Source organism: Mus pahari, chromosome 18 (genome assembly GCF_900095145.1).
Source record: "Mus pahari chromosome 18, PAHARI_EIJ_v1.1, whole genome shotgun sequence".
Lineage (NCBI taxonomy): Eukaryota > Metazoa > Chordata > Mammalia > Rodentia > Muridae > Mus > Mus pahari.
In genome coordinates this window covers 55,599,460-55,616,638 of record NC_034607.1, presented here as the reverse complement: position 1 = coordinate 55,616,638, position 17,179 = coordinate 55,599,460, and the positions used below count along the sequence as shown (strand labels likewise).

Genomic DNA, 17,179 nt, shown 5'->3' with positions numbered 1-17,179 from the left:
TCTATGGTGGATGTATGAAGAACTCGTGCTACACCTTGAGGTAAAATGAATCTCTAGAGAAGTAAGCTAAGAAGACATTGTCCCTCATAGAAAAACTAAACATGGTACGTTAGCTTTGAAATATCAGAATAGAGTGATGAATCACACTTTGACATTGTAGGAGTAAATGACTTTTGGAAACTGTAGCGAGTCCCTGTTGATTCAGAAAGTCTTTTATATATTACATTTCATAAAGCACACTGATGAGTCACACTTAGAGACAAACAATCAGACGAATGTCAGGACACATACTGTCAATCTCTATATCTATATCAACAATTTCCTACTCTTATATCAGAAGCTTTTAAAAATACACACATCTATTTTCCAATTACTTTGTTTATTCAAATAATATATTTTAGCTTTCATGCATAATTCTTTAACCCATTTTTACTTCATAGACAGTCTTTTGGCTTCTGCATTCCTCTGGTGATGTGTAATTTACATATCCTTATCTCTGTAAAAAGGTATATTTGTATTAGTATCTATATTTGTATATCAAAGCATCCACCAATTTTAAATTTTTATTGGATTTTTTTTTACTTACATTTCAAATGTTATCCCCTTTACAGGTCTCTCCTCCTCCCCAGGAAACCCCATATCCTATTCCCCATATCTCTGCTTGTATGAGTGTGTGCCCCTACCCACTCAACTCCTTCCATCTCTCCAATCTGGAATTCGCCTACACTGGGGCATCCAGATTTCACAGGACCAAGGGCCTGTCCTCCCATTGAAACCTAACAAGGACATCCTCTGCTACATAAGCGGCTGGAGCCATGGGTGCCTCTATGTGTACTCCTTAGTTGGTGGTTTTGTCCCCAGAAGCTCGGGGGAGGGGTGTCTGGTTGGTTGATATTTTTGTTCTTCCTCTGGGAAGTCCCTTCAGTCATTCTCTAACTCTTCCATTGAAAACCTCATGCTCAGTCCAATAGTTGGCTGTGAGCATCTGCATCTGTATTTGTCAGACTCTGGCAGAGCCTCTCAGGAGACAGCTATATCAGGCTCCTTTCAGCAAGCACTTGTTGGCATCCACAGTAGTGTCTGGGTTTGGTGGCTGGATCTCCAACTGGGGCAGTCTCAGGATAGCCTTTCCCCATACCTCTGTTTGTATGAGTGTGTGCCTCTGCTCCACATCTTCTCTCTGTATTTGCTCCAGTGAATAATTTGTTCCCCTATCTATGAAGGACTGAAGCACCCACACTTTGATCTTCCTTATTCTTAAGCTTTATGTGGTCTATGAATGGAATTTTGGATATTCCAACTTTTGGGACTAATATCCATTTATCAGTGAGTGCATACCATGTATGTTCTTTGTACCATATTTTCTGTATCCATTCCTCTGTTAAAGGACATCTGGATTCTTTGCAGCTTCTGGCAATTATAAATAAGGCTTCTATGAACATAGTGGAGCATGTGTCCTTGTTATATGTTAAAGAATCTGATGGGTATATGCTCAGAAGTGATATAGCAGGGTCCTCTGGTAGTACTGTGTCCAATTTTCTACAAACCCACCAGAATGTTTTTCGGAGTGGTTGTACCAGCTTGAAATCCCACCAGAAATGGAGGAGTGTCCCTCTTTCTCCACATCCTCACCAGCATCTGTGTCACCTGAATTTCTGATCTTAGCCATTCTGACTGGTATGAGGTGGAATCTCAGGGTCATTTTTATTTCCATTTCCCTGGTGACTAAGGATCTAGAACATTTCTTTAGGCACTTCTCAGCCATTCAATATTCCTCAGTTGAAAAATTTTTGTTTAGCTCTGTACCATATTTTTAATAGGGTTATTTGATTGTCTGGAGTCTAAATTCTTGAGTTTTTGGTATATATTGGATATTAGTCTTGTATAAGTTGTAGGACTGGGAAAGTTCTCTTCCCAATCTGCTGGTTGCCATTTTGTCCTATTGACAGAGTAGCTTTCCATTATAGAGGCTTAGCAATTTTATGAGGTTCCATTTCACTACTTTCAATTCTTTAGAGTTAGAAAGTGAAATTATCAAAATCATTTGGAATAACCAAGAATTCAGATAGTGAAAACTATTCTCAACAATAAAATATCTTCTTGGCGAATCACCATCTGTGACCTCAAGCTGTATTATAGAGCAAGAGTGATAAAAACTGTATGGTATTGGAACAGAGACAAGCAGGAAGATCAATAGAATAGATATGAAGGCCCAGAAATGAACCCACATACCTATGGTTACTTAATCTTTGACAAAGGAGCTAAAACCATACAGTGGAAAAAAGACAGCACTTTCAATAAATGGTGCTGTTTCAACTGGAAGTCAGCATGTAGAAGAATACAAGTTGACATACCTCTCTGCTTGTACAAAACTCAATTCCATGTGTATCAAGGACCTGCACATAAATCCAGATACACTGAAACAGATTAAAAAGTGGGGAAGATCCTTGAACATATGGGCACAGGGAAATTTTCCTGAATAGAATACCAATGGCTTCTGCTCTAACTCATTGAAGAATTGAGTTGGAATTTTGATGGTGATTGCATTGAATCTGTACATTGCTTTTGGCAAGATGACAATTTTTACTATATTAATCCTGCCAATCCATGACCATTGGAGATCTTTCCATCTTCTGATATCTTCGATTTCATTCTTCAGAGACTTGAAATTCTTATCACTCGGATCTTTTACTTGCTTGATTAGATTAGAGTCATACCAAGTTATTTTATATAATTTGTGACTATTATGAAGGGTGTCGTTTCCCTAATTTCCTTCTCAGTCTGTTTATCCTTTGAGTAGAGGAAGGCTACTGATTTGTTTGAGTTCATTTTATATCCAGCCACTTTGCTGAGTTTTAGGAGTTCTCTGGTGGAATTTGGGGGCTCACTTAATATACTATCCTATCATCTGAAAATAGTGATATTTCAACTTCTTCCTTTCTAAATTGAACCACTTTGATTTCCTTTTGTTGTCTAATTGTTTTGGCTAGGACTTTAAGTACTGTATTGAATAGGTAGAGAGAGAGTGGGCAGCCCTGTCTAGTCCCTGATTTTTAATGGGATACAGTGATGATTGAATATATGGAAATCCATCAGTGTAATCCACTAAATAAACAAACTCAAAGAAAAAACAACATGATCATTTCATTAGATGTTGAGAAAGTCTTTGACAAATTTCGACACCCCTTCATAATAAAAGTCTTGGAAAGCTCAGGAATTCAAGACCTTCACTGGGATGAAGCTTACTTGATTGTGAGGAATGATGGTTTTGATATTTTCTTCGATTCAGTTTGTGATAATTTTATTGAATACTATTGCATAGATTCATAAGGGAAATTGGTCTGAAGTTCTTTTTATTGGTTGGGTCTTTGTGCGGTTTTTGTATAATTGTGGCTTCATATTACAAATTAGGAAATGTTCCTCTGCTTCTATTTGTGGAATAGTTTGAAGAGTGTTTGTATTAGGACTTCTTTGAAGGTCTGATAGAACTCTGCACTAAACCCCTCTGTTCCTGGACTTTGTTCATTGGGAGACTTTTAATGACTACTTCTATTTCTTTAGGGGTTATGGGACTCTGTAGATAACTTATCTGATCTTGATTTAACTTTGGCACCTGGTATCTGTCCAGAAAATTGTCCATTTCATTCAGATTTTCAAGTTTTGTTGAGTATAGGCTTTTGTAGTAGGAACTGAAGATTTTTATCAATTTCCTTTTTTTTTCTGTTGTTATGTCTCACTTTTTATTTCTGCTTTTATTTGTTTGGATACTGTCTCTGTGCCCTCTGGTTAGTCTGGCTAATAGTTTCTCTATCTTGTTGATTTTCTCAAAGAACCAGCTCCTAGCTTGGTTGATACTTTGTATAGTTCTTTTTGTTTCTACTGCATTGATTTAATCCCTGAGTTTGATTATTTGCTGCCATCTATACACCTAAAATCCATAGGTTTGGTCTTCTCATTGTATCCTGGATTTCCTGGATGTTTTGTGTTAGGAGGTTTTTGCTTTTTCCATTTTCTTTGACTGTTGTGTTGATGTTCTCTATGGTATCTTCTGCACCTGAGATTCTCTCTTCTATCTTTTGTATTTTGTTGGTGATGATTGCATCTATGACTCCTGATCTCTTTCCTAGGTGTTCTATCTCCAAGGCTGTCTCTTTTTGTGATTTCTTTATTGTTTCTGTTTCCACTTTTAGGTCTTGGATGGTTTTGCTCATTTCCTTCGCCTGTTTGAATGTGTTTTCCTGTAATTCTTGAAGGTATTTTTGTGTTTCCTCTTTAAAGGGCTTCTATCTGTTTACCTATGTTCTTCTGTATTTTTTTTAAGGGAGTGATTTATGTCCTTCTTAAAGTCCTGTATCATCATCATTAGGAACAGATTTTAAATCTGAATCTTGCTGTTTCCGGTGTGATGGTGTATTCAGGACTTGCTGTGGTGGGAGAACTGGGTTCTCATGATCCCAAATAACCTTGATTTTTGTTGCTTGTGTTCTTACCCATGTGTGTAGCCATCTTGTTATCCCTAGTGCTACCTGCCCTTGCTGTATCTGACTGGAGCCTGTCCCTCCTGTCATCCTGGTGGTGTCAGAATTCCTCAGAATCCAGCTTTCTCTGTGATCCTGTGATTTTGGGATCCTGTCTTCCTGAGATCCTGGGTGTATTAAAGCACCTGGGAGTCAACCTGCCTCTGTGAACCTGAGATTCTGGTGTCACTAAGCTCCTGAGATTCTATGATCCTATGGTACTGCGTGTGTTAAGCACCTGGGTATTGTGGGACTGGGTAGGGAGCTAGTGCCTAACATCTGCTCAAGGCACTGACTCAGAGCAGAAGGAACCCTTGCAGTTCAGGGTACCTGAGTCCCTATTTCCTGCTGGTCCCAGTTATTCCTGGTATTGGGACATACATTGAAGCCTCCTCACCTATGACCCTATGATCCTGGGTGTGTTAGAGCACCTGGAATTTGAGCTTCATATGGGTATCGTGGGACTGGGTGCAGAGCTAGCCCAATGCTTGCCCAATGTATCCATCTCTATCTGCACATATTGGCCTCCCTCAGGGCATGTGCACATGCTGTTGCCTCTGCCTGGAAACCCTGTGTGTCCACTATTGATCTTTCTCATCTTTAAATGCTTCACACAGGGTATCTTATTCACTGGATCCCTTAGAAGGCACCATGCTTTTTCTCTTGTTGACATTTGGCATGTATTATATGCTAACATAAGTCTCATTACATAAAGGAATTGTGTGAGATGAATGTTTATAATGGGAGTAATACAGTGTGCTTTTCTAGCTATGTTTTATCTGGAATTAATAGAATACTAGCATACACCAACTACTTCATTTGTAATTTTTGAAGAAGTAAATAAACAAACATTGTTATATATTAATTTCATGGTTTATAATAGGTATAAAATTTTATTTGTTAAAAATATACCCTTACATATAGAGAAATGGATGTGTGTCAACTTAGACCACAGCATATATTCTAAATTAATTTTAGTCATGTAAAGTAGTAGAGTAGTCTTCCAAAATATGCTGTAGCTAAAAGATATGTGAAAATTATTTCTAGACACCCTTTTAAGGCAGCATATTGGTTTTTGAAAATTAAAATACAGCAAATCTATTCATCATTTAGCCTTGAAAATACCCATATTCTACTTTGAAATCTGTTGTGCCTGATACTTATAAGTATAGATCTGTTTGTGTGATGTCTGTGGGAATTATTACTTTCCACTCTGTGGAAAAGAGGGCCTTGCTAATTCTATACGATGTATTGTGTGGGGCCAGAATTCTTTAATCCACACATACTTTTTCTGAGAATGCTAAGCAAGTATTCTTGGAGCAGAAGTCAATAAGAAAGGAAAGTTAAGAAGAAAGACAGCCATGTCCATTGTTGTATTAGAATACATTTCATGTTAGGGATCTGCTCTAAGCTCATGAGATAACATAAAGAATTTATTACATCAAGCCTGTATGAAGATATGACTTGGCTAATACATCTTGCTCACAAGTTGTGATTTACAATAGTGATATTACCTGCAAGGAGATATATCCACTGTAGGTTTGTCTTTATGATGTATTTGATGATTCATTAAGAATAATACATTAGTCTATTCATCTGTTTTCATGATTTTTTTATTTTAAAAAATATCCAGAAGTTAATTTTGGTTTTACCTATAAACTACTCACTAAGATAAAATTCCCATGTGAATTCACAGGATTGTATTTACCATATAATGATGCTTTGTCTATTTGTCTGAGAAACATTATGCTCTGAGCTATGGAAATACAGAACACTACAGCCAGACTATAATTAGAGTCAGTGCTGCACAGAAATGATAGTCCTGGGAAACAACAAGTAAATGAAATCCACAAATAATCCCAAGCCTCTTTTACAGGAAAAACTTTTTTACCCAGAAATGCCAACATCTTGCAGAATTGATAGAACAACCTCTCTCTGTCCAGTTCCCAGTGAAGGTTAATAACAAGCTGTGTAATGGCCCAAAGACACAGAAGCAGAAAAACAAAGGTTATGGCTTTAATCAGTACCTGAAGCACAATATTTGTTGTATATGTTTCCCTGAATGACCATACAATCTGAACAACACAAATTTACCATTCAACCAAAGTTTTTTTTTAAAGCGGCGGTCAACAACAACAACAACAACAAAAAATGTAGCAAGAACCCCAAACCATTTATACATAATAAGCTACTGCTTAGATAAAGCTCAAGCTTAGCTCATGTCTTAATGTCACAGAAAGTGGTATGTAACCTCAAGTATTACCAATGAGAAATTAAGAATTCTATGGCACCAGGCTGAGGTCCACTTCTTTCTCTGCTTCATTTCTGCTCTGTTATTTGGAGAATAGAAGCTTACTAACCAATATTTTACAGATAGAAACATTTATAGATTACTTTTCTGTTTTGCAGTGGTTAGTGTTTCAGGAGACAGAGGTGCCAATTCTTGATGAGATAGCTGGTTTTCAAGAGGCCATCAGTTTTGTTTCAGCTGTAGTGTATCACGCAGAGGTGTACTATTCACACCGCTGGAAAATACCATGAAATAGTCTTGATCTTTCATCCATAGTCAAGGTGGAAACCTTCAAAATAGTATCATAGGAATGAAGCACAACCCAATACTGGCTTCATTAATGATGCTGGGAAGACTCCAAAATATTATTGCCTCAATTATTGATCTATTCAGGAACACACTAGTAAGGCATTGAGTCATCTGACTCTAAACCTGTTATTTTAACTTTGATTTCATTTTATTTATTGATAAATGATGTACTGAACAGGAAGCACTGAAGGATGGCATCAGCAGTAGAACTCAGGGTCTATTTTCAGTTATCATTTCTCATTTATACTACCAAGTCCTACATTCTTGGCAAGAAATTGGGGTGGGTACTTATCTAAAAAGACAAGCTCTTCCATTTTCCAATGAGGTGTTGAAGGCAACTCAGGCTATTTATGTGTCAACTGAATGGAAAATCTTTTTTCTCCAACCAAAAAAGCTCTATATTTAAAGTATAATAAAATCCAAGAATCCATTTGTTTTATAAATTTTGAAATATTCTAATAGTGACTGATTTTCTAATTAGGTTTTGTTGGCATGTGTTTAAAAAACAATTGAAGAGGTAATATCTACTTCTTTAAAAAATATTTCTGATGTTTTCCTTTGTAATCAGACTTTTCTAGAACCAAAATGACATTCGATCAAAGGGAGCAAGGAGGCTACACAGTTAAGCATTCCATGCTTCAGTGCAGCCATGGCAGAGCAATTCATTACACATGCACATTAAGTAGGATTAGAATATTCTTTCTTGAGCCTAGTGGTAAATACTAAAGTCCTTTGTCTGACTTCCTGATTCCTAGCTTCTATGGTTTGAATGAGAATGATCCCTACAGGCTCATATGTTTGGATGCTTAGTCATCTTAAGTGGCACTATTTGAGAAGGATTAGGCAATGTGGCTGGTTGGAGGACTGTGTCACTAGGGGTGGAATTTGCCTTTTCAAAAGCCCCTGCCAGACCCACTTTTCCTCCTCCGTCTGTGGATCAGGGTGTGGTTGTCAGCTACCGCTGTCAGCTACGGCACCTGCCTGCACACCGCCATACTCCCTGCCACGACGCTGGAACAGACCTCTGAAACAGTAAGCAAATTCCTAAGTAAATGCTTTCTTTATAAGAATTGCCTCGGTCATAGTGTCCTTTCACAGTACCAGAATTTAAATGTTTGCTTCCTTGTTGGTGTGATAGTTACCTTGTTTCATGAACCGTTGTGAAAGCTAAGGAGATGTCTGCTGGCAAATCTACCCTGCCTACCTACATCTGCTGACCTGTTCTAAAGCTAAACAGCAGTTTTCAATAGAATAACAAAAATATTAGTAGTAATGAAAGCAATGGATCTTGAGTGCTGTGCAATAATCAATTGAGCTAAGAATTGAATGTGTATCTTCTCATGAGTCAAATGTGTGGAATCATGCAGTGGGGGTGGGGGAGTGCAGCTGCCTTTGAAATAAGATCAGTATACTTACTTTTATGAGATTGTTTTACAGTATTGTCTGTGCATTACAACTTATTTAAATATTATGTGTAAGTGAGTTCCTGAGAAATCCAAATATGAAAGAAGTCTGTTATGTGATTTGAAGGGTGTAATTACTAAGATACTGTTGTTACAATCTTATACTGTTCCTAACATTTTAAAATGAAACAGGGACATAAAAAATGACACTTGAGGAGAAGGACTGGCAAAGTTATACAAAGTTTGATTAGACATTCTCAGGACAAGGAGAGGGGGACATACCTCTGGGGTGGTAGCGTCAGTCTCAGTGTCAAGTTTTCATGGCGTGAGAAGAGGAACGGATTCTGGAGAACAGGGACATAGTAGAGAAGATATCCTACAGTCAAGACAAATCATACTATCTTCTATGCAAGTTGAATGGGAAAGTGAATGTGCTGTGTTTTAAAATATGTCTCTCTTAAGTGAGATCTTTCTGAGTTGTATCACCCTGAACCTTGTTTACTTTGAGTTCTGTATTGTATAGTTCTGGTGGATGCAATTGTTAGCACTTAGCAGAAAACTTCCCTGTAATTCAGTCTCTAAGGGTACTCTGGTTTCATGTTCTTCCTGGGGCACAGACATGGCTAATGCCATTCTTTTATAAGAAGCCCCACCAACTGGATCAGCTTCTAGTTACCCATTCTTATCAGCTATGAAACTTGGGGAAGCTTGTTGGAGCTCTGTAGGGACATAGGTTTTAGGTTTGCTATATTATTCAGGTATGTTTTAGTGAGATGTGCTGTGAATATATACAGTTCAATGGATAGCCTCTAGCAAGCATTCTAGGTTACAGGAAGTAGGAAAACACAGTGAACCTATATGTGAAGGTAGAGTTTATACTGGCTCCTTTGTTGCTGTTTCTGTATGGACTGTGTCTACATGCAAAATGAGAGACTCCTGGGATCCTTCATACACACCCTGAATGAACCTTGTTCTTCACTGGCACTCATTCTGCTCTTTGATGTGTTTTAACGCATAACTTGTCTTTATAAGTTTAGTAAATACTTGCTCAGACACAAAAGCAAAACAAATAAGTAAATAAATAAGTAAGCCACCATTTCACAGCTCTGTGCTGTCCTTACACATAGAGTGAATACCAAATATTCAAATTTATATATTCATAGAATGCATAAAGAATGTTTCTCAGTGGTAGGAAGACAGGTCAGTGAGAATTTGTGACATGGGAGTGTCCATAGAAGTAGAAGATGGTTTGCTGAAATATTAGACTAAAACTACTTATTGACATTATAAATCACATATATTAATAAACACAATCCTTACCAGCTAGTGGTAAGTCCCATTTGGAATATGTTAAGGCCCAGTGGGCAATTTTCAGCTCAGTTATTTTGAGGAGGGAGAATAGATGGTTCTTTGCTGCCAATCCCTGCACTATGTGAACAACAATGACCTCAGGCCCCACAAACCTTATCCTGCCACAGGACATTCGCTCCCTGGTGAGGATTAGTCCCTGGAGAAACAGAGCAGAGCGTACTGTCTGATTCTGGCTACAAGTAGGTCTGGATTCTGGGAAATCTTCTGTGTTGTAAGGTGAGCAGAGTCACCTGGTGCACATGAGCACCTTGTCTACTTCTTCCCCAGTTTGGCAGTATGGGGTATGTCACAGTACATGTCAGATGCTCATAGAACACAAACAGGGATCTCTGCTAGGCTACATGCTTTTAGGGCTGCAATCGTTCCTGTTGGTTGCTGTTAACAAAGAGCATGATAAATAAAAATACTGACAAATGCAATTTTTAAATTTTATTAATTCCTTTTTGGCACATAGATGAAGTAAACACAAAACATAATAAAGGGATGAAATCTATGCTTTAGGATCTTATGGAGGATATTTTATGCCACATATAATAAAAGTTTTTGTATGTGTACATTGTATTTTATCTAGTTTGCATGCAGATAGATTAGAATGTAACTGAACGAGCAACATACATATCTTATTTGAAGTATGCTCTAGATATCGAGAATATCATTAAATCTCAATCTTGGTCCAAACATATTTTCAATTGAATATAATTTCATAAGGAATTAGACAGTGTGATCACACTTGTTAGAACCTTCAAGAACATATCCAATATCATATTGCATGATGTTTCCTTTTAACATGGCTTAATGTTATAATCCTTATTCATAAATGAGCTTTTGTGAAAAAAATCAATAATTACCTTTGTCTCTATTTATTTAATGAATCCACAAAAGACTTCATTAAATTATAAATGCCTCATTACTGATGTTCTTAGAACAGATTTTCAAAATTATGGCATGAGGCAGTTACTCATTACAAGCAAGATACAATACAGAGAGATCAGCACATGTCCACAGAAATGACTACTGGTTTTCCTAATGCAATATTCATGAGAATTTACCAAGACAATCACGTTTAATCCAGAGGAGTAAGGATTTGAAATGAATTCTTTTAAATTGTAATTATCCATTGGCAAAAAAGTTCAGCAAGTTTTTTTTTTTTTTATATAATTGAAACAACTTTCTATCCTGATAGTATGAGCTGGGTTTGAAGCATATTTATAGCTTTTAGGAGGAAAGAAATATTAGATTTACAAAATATTCTTCATAGTAGTATTTGATATTTCACTATATTAAATGGTTTTTTTCCCATGGAGACAGATGTTTCTTTGGCTATCATTTATATTTAAATTGGTTTTCCAAGGTCTTGGCATAGAATAGAGTAGACAGTGAGTTGTGGTTGGAATTATTTTCCCCAACTCTGATGATCTTCATTTCTACACTAGGTACTTCACAAAGTTTGAATCCATTATATATTAAAGTTACTCAGAGTGGAGGCAACATATTGGCATATCCAGGAACAGATGGACACTGTTTAAAAACGAGGACCTCTCCAAGCAGCGTTGACCCTTGAAGTTTCATAATTAATTATTTAATATGGGCAATTAATCAAACATTGTAAAATCTGGCCATTTCTATACCCTAGGAAAAAAACATTTTATGTTTGTTTCACATTATAAAAAGAAGTTAAAGATAAGTTGAAAGCACTTACTTACCTGTAAAGTGGGGACATTATATTTCAGATTTGTTTATATTACTTGTGTAGAAGCATGCCACACATGTGTGGATGCCCAAGGAGGCCATAACAAGGCCCCTTGTCCTGGAGCACAGTTCTAGGTACACATGGGTACTGAACATGGACCCTTTGGAAGACGAGAGTATTTTTGTTCTCAGTGCAATCTCTCCAGTGACTGAGACTTTTTTTTCTATGCTTTAGAATGAAAATACAACTATTCACAAAATTTTGCTGTCCTTAATAATTGGGGGTTTGATGAGGACAGACTACTATAGTCATTTTCTTGGAGCAATGTGGAAACTTGAGTTGTTTTTGTTTTGTTTTGTTTTGTTTTGTTTGTTTGTTTATCTTTTCTGTTATAAGAAAGACATTAATACCAGAAGAGAATCCCAATGAGTTAACTCTGGATTAACAAGTACCATCATGCACTTATTAGATTGCAACAATAAGATAGAACTACAGTTTAAAACTGTCCTGAGAGGTTTTCATTCCAACCCCAGGAAAGCCTAGAGAATGTCTTACCAGTCTTCAGCATCCTCCGAGAGAGCACAAAACCCATCTTAGGCACTGAAAGTAAGGTAGGCTGTCTCACTGTCTCACCTACAAGTGATAATTGTAATAGTTGTAGGTTTCCTTAAAGGTGCCCAATAGTGTCTGCTTGGACCACACTGGGCGTCCACATGTGGTGGGAGAAGAGTAACACTTACTCCTCTTGTTTCTCTATGCATCTTCTAGGGATGAGGCAGAAGGAACAGGAAGGGATAAGGAACAGAAGGTAGCTTGCCCTAATGCTACAGCAGCCACCAGAGAGCTGAATGTATTTCCTTCACTTCCTGAAGACTACTTAGGTTTTAAGAGTTCTTAGTCAAATCTTAGAAATCCTTCACCAAAGAAGTTGCTAAAATGGCCGAGTATGTGAAGGCATTTACCACTGATCCCAGTGGACCTGAGTTTGATTCTGCACTGAGTGAAACTTGCAGTGTCAGAGAAAAATCAAATCCTTTATGTTGTCCTCTGACTCCCCCTTGTCATGTGCCCCTTGGTGTATGAGCATACATGTGCACATGAAGACACTTACACAATAATAAATAACTACTCACTTAATTTTTGAAGCTAAAATATGTTTGCATCATTCCCTTCCTTCACTTTTTCCCCTCTCTTCCTACGTTCACGCCACCCTAACCCACCCCACCCAACCCTACTCTAACACACCCAGCTCTTCTCCACTTGACCCTACTCCATCCTACTCCACCCCACCCCAATCCACCACCATTCCCTCTCAGATCCATAGCTCCCTTTTCTTTAATTATTCTACATTCATAAATTTTGAAATATATCTTGTTCGAGCTGCTTAGTGTTACTTGTATATATATATATATATATATATATATATATATATATATATATATATATACATATATATATGGTGTCTGACTGTAATATTTTTACATTTATTTTATTTATATTCTAGCCATCCCCCCTTTCATTGTCCCCTCTCCCACAGTTTCTCATCCCATTCCTTCTCCCCCTTGGCTCACATCATAATGTCAGTAATAGTGCCAGTCTTAGGTGCCCCCTTCCACGCCCCATGAGATAGATCCCAAGTTGGGCCAGTCAATAGACTGCCTTTCCTTCAGTCTCTTCTCCAATTTTGTCCCTGCAGTTTTTTTAGACAGAAAGAAATCTGGATGAGAAGTGTTGATTGTGGGTTAGTAATCCCATCCTCCCCTTAAGACCCTGCCTATCCATTGGAGGTAGACTCTTCAAGTTCCCTTTCCCCATGGTTGGGCATTTTGGCTAACATCACCCTTATTGAGCCCTGAGAGTCTCTCTCCCCATCTCCCTTCCCCAGAACCTGCATATTTTCATTCATTCTCCTAGCCTTCTGGGATTACCTCCTGTTCCCCACCCTAGTACCTGATCCTGTTCCTGTTTTCCCCTCCCCCTCTTCTTTCCTACCCAGATCCCTCCCTCCCTTTGCATCCCATGATAATTTTCTTCCCTCTTCTTAGTAGAATTGGAACTGTAATTCCTTTTTTATGGTTGAGCATCCATGAGCTTCACCCCTCCCCTGTTAGCACAGTTATATTGGTACGTACTTAGGTCCTGTTCAGGCAGCTGTATTGTTGGGGTGTCATAAGTGAAGTTCCTTATCATTTCTAGGATACATAACCCCAAGCAAATTTCCTGGTCCCATGAACATTTGTTATTTCTTAATTTTAATAAAAATAACTACCCACTTATTTTAATAAATTAATGAGGTATTTATGCATACTTAATGTATTTAAATATACATAAATATATTTGAGTACAAGCTAATGCATAATTTTAACCTATGAGATAAGTCTAGAGGATGGTATAAAAGTCTCATTTAAGTCATATGATGTTATCTGTTATTAGCACATGCATGGACAATATTAACAAGGGAAATGTGCTGGGGAGTGGCCCCAGGTAACTTGCTCATTCTTCAGTAGGTGACCCTACTACCATGTGTAGGTAGGCAGACCCAGTGGGGTTTTAATGTGTAAAAATAAGAAGACAGGAATTTTTATGGAAAGAAATTGGAGAGAGGAGAAATTATGGGAGGAGTAAGGGAAAAGCAAGACTCAATGAAATCAAAGATTGTTTAATACATGAATAGATTTTTCTCAGTATGAATAACAAATATTTATATTAGGCTATAAGCATTTATCTAATTAATCACCACACAAACACTCAGAAGAGAAAGAAATGTGACATTTTAAAGTCAAATTGTTTATTGTTTATCAAGCCTAAAATAAATGAAAACAAAAGAACTAAAATTAAATTAATCAAAAATTCTTTATGTGCAATAAATACATGGGATACAGAAAACTTTAATGTATTCAGCAGTGTCTGAAACAGCACCTTGAACATTTTTCTTAAATTAATCTAGTTTTATTTGAGAGTTTTTTTAATATAAGATTTTCTATTATACATCATCTTGCCTAGTATATAGTAGTGAGAAGCCTTCAACAGTCTAAACATATGTGGTCCAAGTATGCACTCCAAACCTTCTGGCTTCTCATTTAAACCCCCTGTGTCCTTTAAAACCCTCTTCCCCAGTGTTGTTTCTCTCAACTAAGACTTGTTGAAAGAGGAATCACAGATAGTCTGAGTCTGACTCTGAAAAGGGCCTGAAATGCCCATATCCTGTGCTACTGATTATGCGAAAATCGCCATGCTTTCAAAATCAGCTCAGCTCATGGTAGGGTCGACAGCCCTGCTACCAGAGAAAGCTTCTTAGAGGTCGAGGACAGAGGTACATGAATTTTTTTGGCACCATAGGTGAAGATATTCTGAAGTTATGAGTCATAACTTTACCTTTAGAATGATTTTTAATATTGCTTTGCATAATTCAGAGAGAGTGTTAATTGTAGATAATTATGCTAGCTCCATTTTAGCTAATATGTAACCTAAAAATTAGGGAATCATACTTTAGTTCCTGCTGTCTTTACTAAGTTGTGTGTCCTTGAACAAGATACTGCAGCCTTATGACACAGTTTCATCATCTGCAAGGAAAAGACAATGAGTGTGTCCTAAGCTGCTAATGTCTTGGTGGTTTGAAACTGAAGACTAAGAATCATTTTAGTGAATGCCTATTTCTCGGCCTGCCCTGTTACAGAGGTGGTTTGTATTGTGCGTATCTGTCATTTGGTTCTAAACAGACTGTATTGCTCCCATTTTTCTCATTATTGGAAGGGAGGGTTTCAATCTGTGTTTTTCTTGAGAAATTGGGAGATTAGGTTAAGCAGATATATCAGAGGACATGAGGCTGTGTGCTCTCAGACAGGCAGCTGTGCACGTTCTCAGTGGCAGCCCCTGGGAAGAAGGCAGTTCAATTCCCTTGCAAGTGTGTCTTTCAAACTATCAATTATCCATGAAAGAGATGTCTCCGAATTAGCCAGATGTCGAGATCTTACTTCTATTGCACGTAGTTTTTCAGAAATAGAATCAGAAGAAAGCAGCTGTTGTCCAAAGCATGTTCTTGAACAATGCCTGCTATGCAGTTCTTATCAAATGCTAATTTATTGAATTAATAAGACCCTTTCCCCCATCCTTCCTAACAGCACCAAGGAAAAGTTGGAGTTAAGTTTAATGTTGGGACAGATGACATCGCCATTGAAGAATCTAATGCAATCATTAATGATGGGAAATACCATGTAGTACGTTTCACAAGGAGTGGTGGCAATGCCACGTTACAGGTGGACAGCTGGCCAGTTATCGAGCGCTACCCTGCAGGTAAGCAAGGGCTTGTGGAACTGGGAAGTTTTATGAAAAAACAACTGGAAAAGTGAAGCAATGAATGCGTCCGTTTCTTCAAACTGTGGATTTTTTTTGAAAGGCCATCAAGTATTTATTAGACTTTAGAGTCATGTCAATGTAATGCTGTCCTAAACTGTTCTTGCTACTGTGTACAAATGACATTTTATTAGATGAATTTGAAGCCACACATTGTCTTTTGCAAAATACAAAATGTCAGTGCACTAGAAAAATGCACACATAAAAAAGCACAATGTGTCAAAGCTTTTTACTGAATCCTTGCATTTGAACAAAGGAAAGGCTTTGTCAAAAGTAACAGTTAAAATTTAAATTCAAGGGAAGAAACATTATAACACTTTCTTTGAGAGCGAATAAAGCTGTTCCTTTGACAGTGGCACACAAGAGAGACATAGAAAGCATGTGAGCAGAGCAGGTGACAAGCAGAAATGCAGCCAGTAGTGAGATGAAAGGAAGCACCGCACCACAGATCTGCAGCTAGGATTAAACTGAGTTCATTTCTGTTTTGTATAACTATAGTGATTCACCAGGACTCTGGGATGGTAGTGTCACTCAACTGAAGTCTATAAAATGTTCTCTTTCTCTATAGCACAGTTGATGACACAGTGTAAATAAAAGTATAAAACCAATGTATATTTTATGCAGTACACTGATAACAATAGTGAATACAGAAGCAACTTCTTTGTTGGAATTATTTGCTTCTTAGAATAAATAATTTGATTAAACAATTTATCAATCATACACCAGTTTTCTCTGGGAATGACCTATAATGAAGAGATGAAATGTCCTTGATACCTGTCTGAGTGTCTTCTGACTTCTATCATTCTCTGTTTTCAGTCCTAGCCTGTTCATTTGTTCTGCAAATATGTGATGAATGAAATGTAACAAACACACTTCCTTATGATAACATTTAAAATCAAGAACATAAAGAACACATCTGGGAATTACTGAAATACTCACAAGCAACAAGCATGCAATAAGTGCTTATCAAATTATCCTGGGAAATACCAAGGCCAAGCTGGACTGCATAATGAGCTCCAGGACAGCTAGGACTACTACTACTACATGTCTCAAAGAAAGAAAAAGGGGAAAAGAGAAATAGAGACAGAGACAGAGAGACACAGAGAGAGACAGAGAGACACACAGAGAGAGAAGAAAGAAGGAAAAGAAAGAAAAGAAAGAAAGAAAGAAAGAAAGAAAGAAAGAAAGAAAGAAAGAAAGAAAGAAAGAAAGAAAGGAAGGAAGGAAGGAAGGAAGGAAGGAAGCA

At 37.4% G+C, this 17,179-nt stretch overlaps 1 protein-coding gene across 31 annotated transcripts in view; it reads left to right on the top strand.

The window, feature by feature from the left end:
* Positions 1-17,179, top strand: part of Nrxn1 (neurexin 1) — a 1,070,033-nt gene that overhangs the window by 882,352 nt on the left and 170,502 nt on the right. For all 31 annotated transcript variants that reach the window (XM_029531581.1, XM_029531578.1, XM_029531577.1 and 28 more), the window contains one exon: positions 15,702-15,873. In XM_029531581.1, the coding sequence (XP_029387441.1) occupies positions 15,702-15,873 (172 nt within the window). The remainder of the gene's footprint in view (positions 1-15,701; positions 15,874-17,179) is intronic.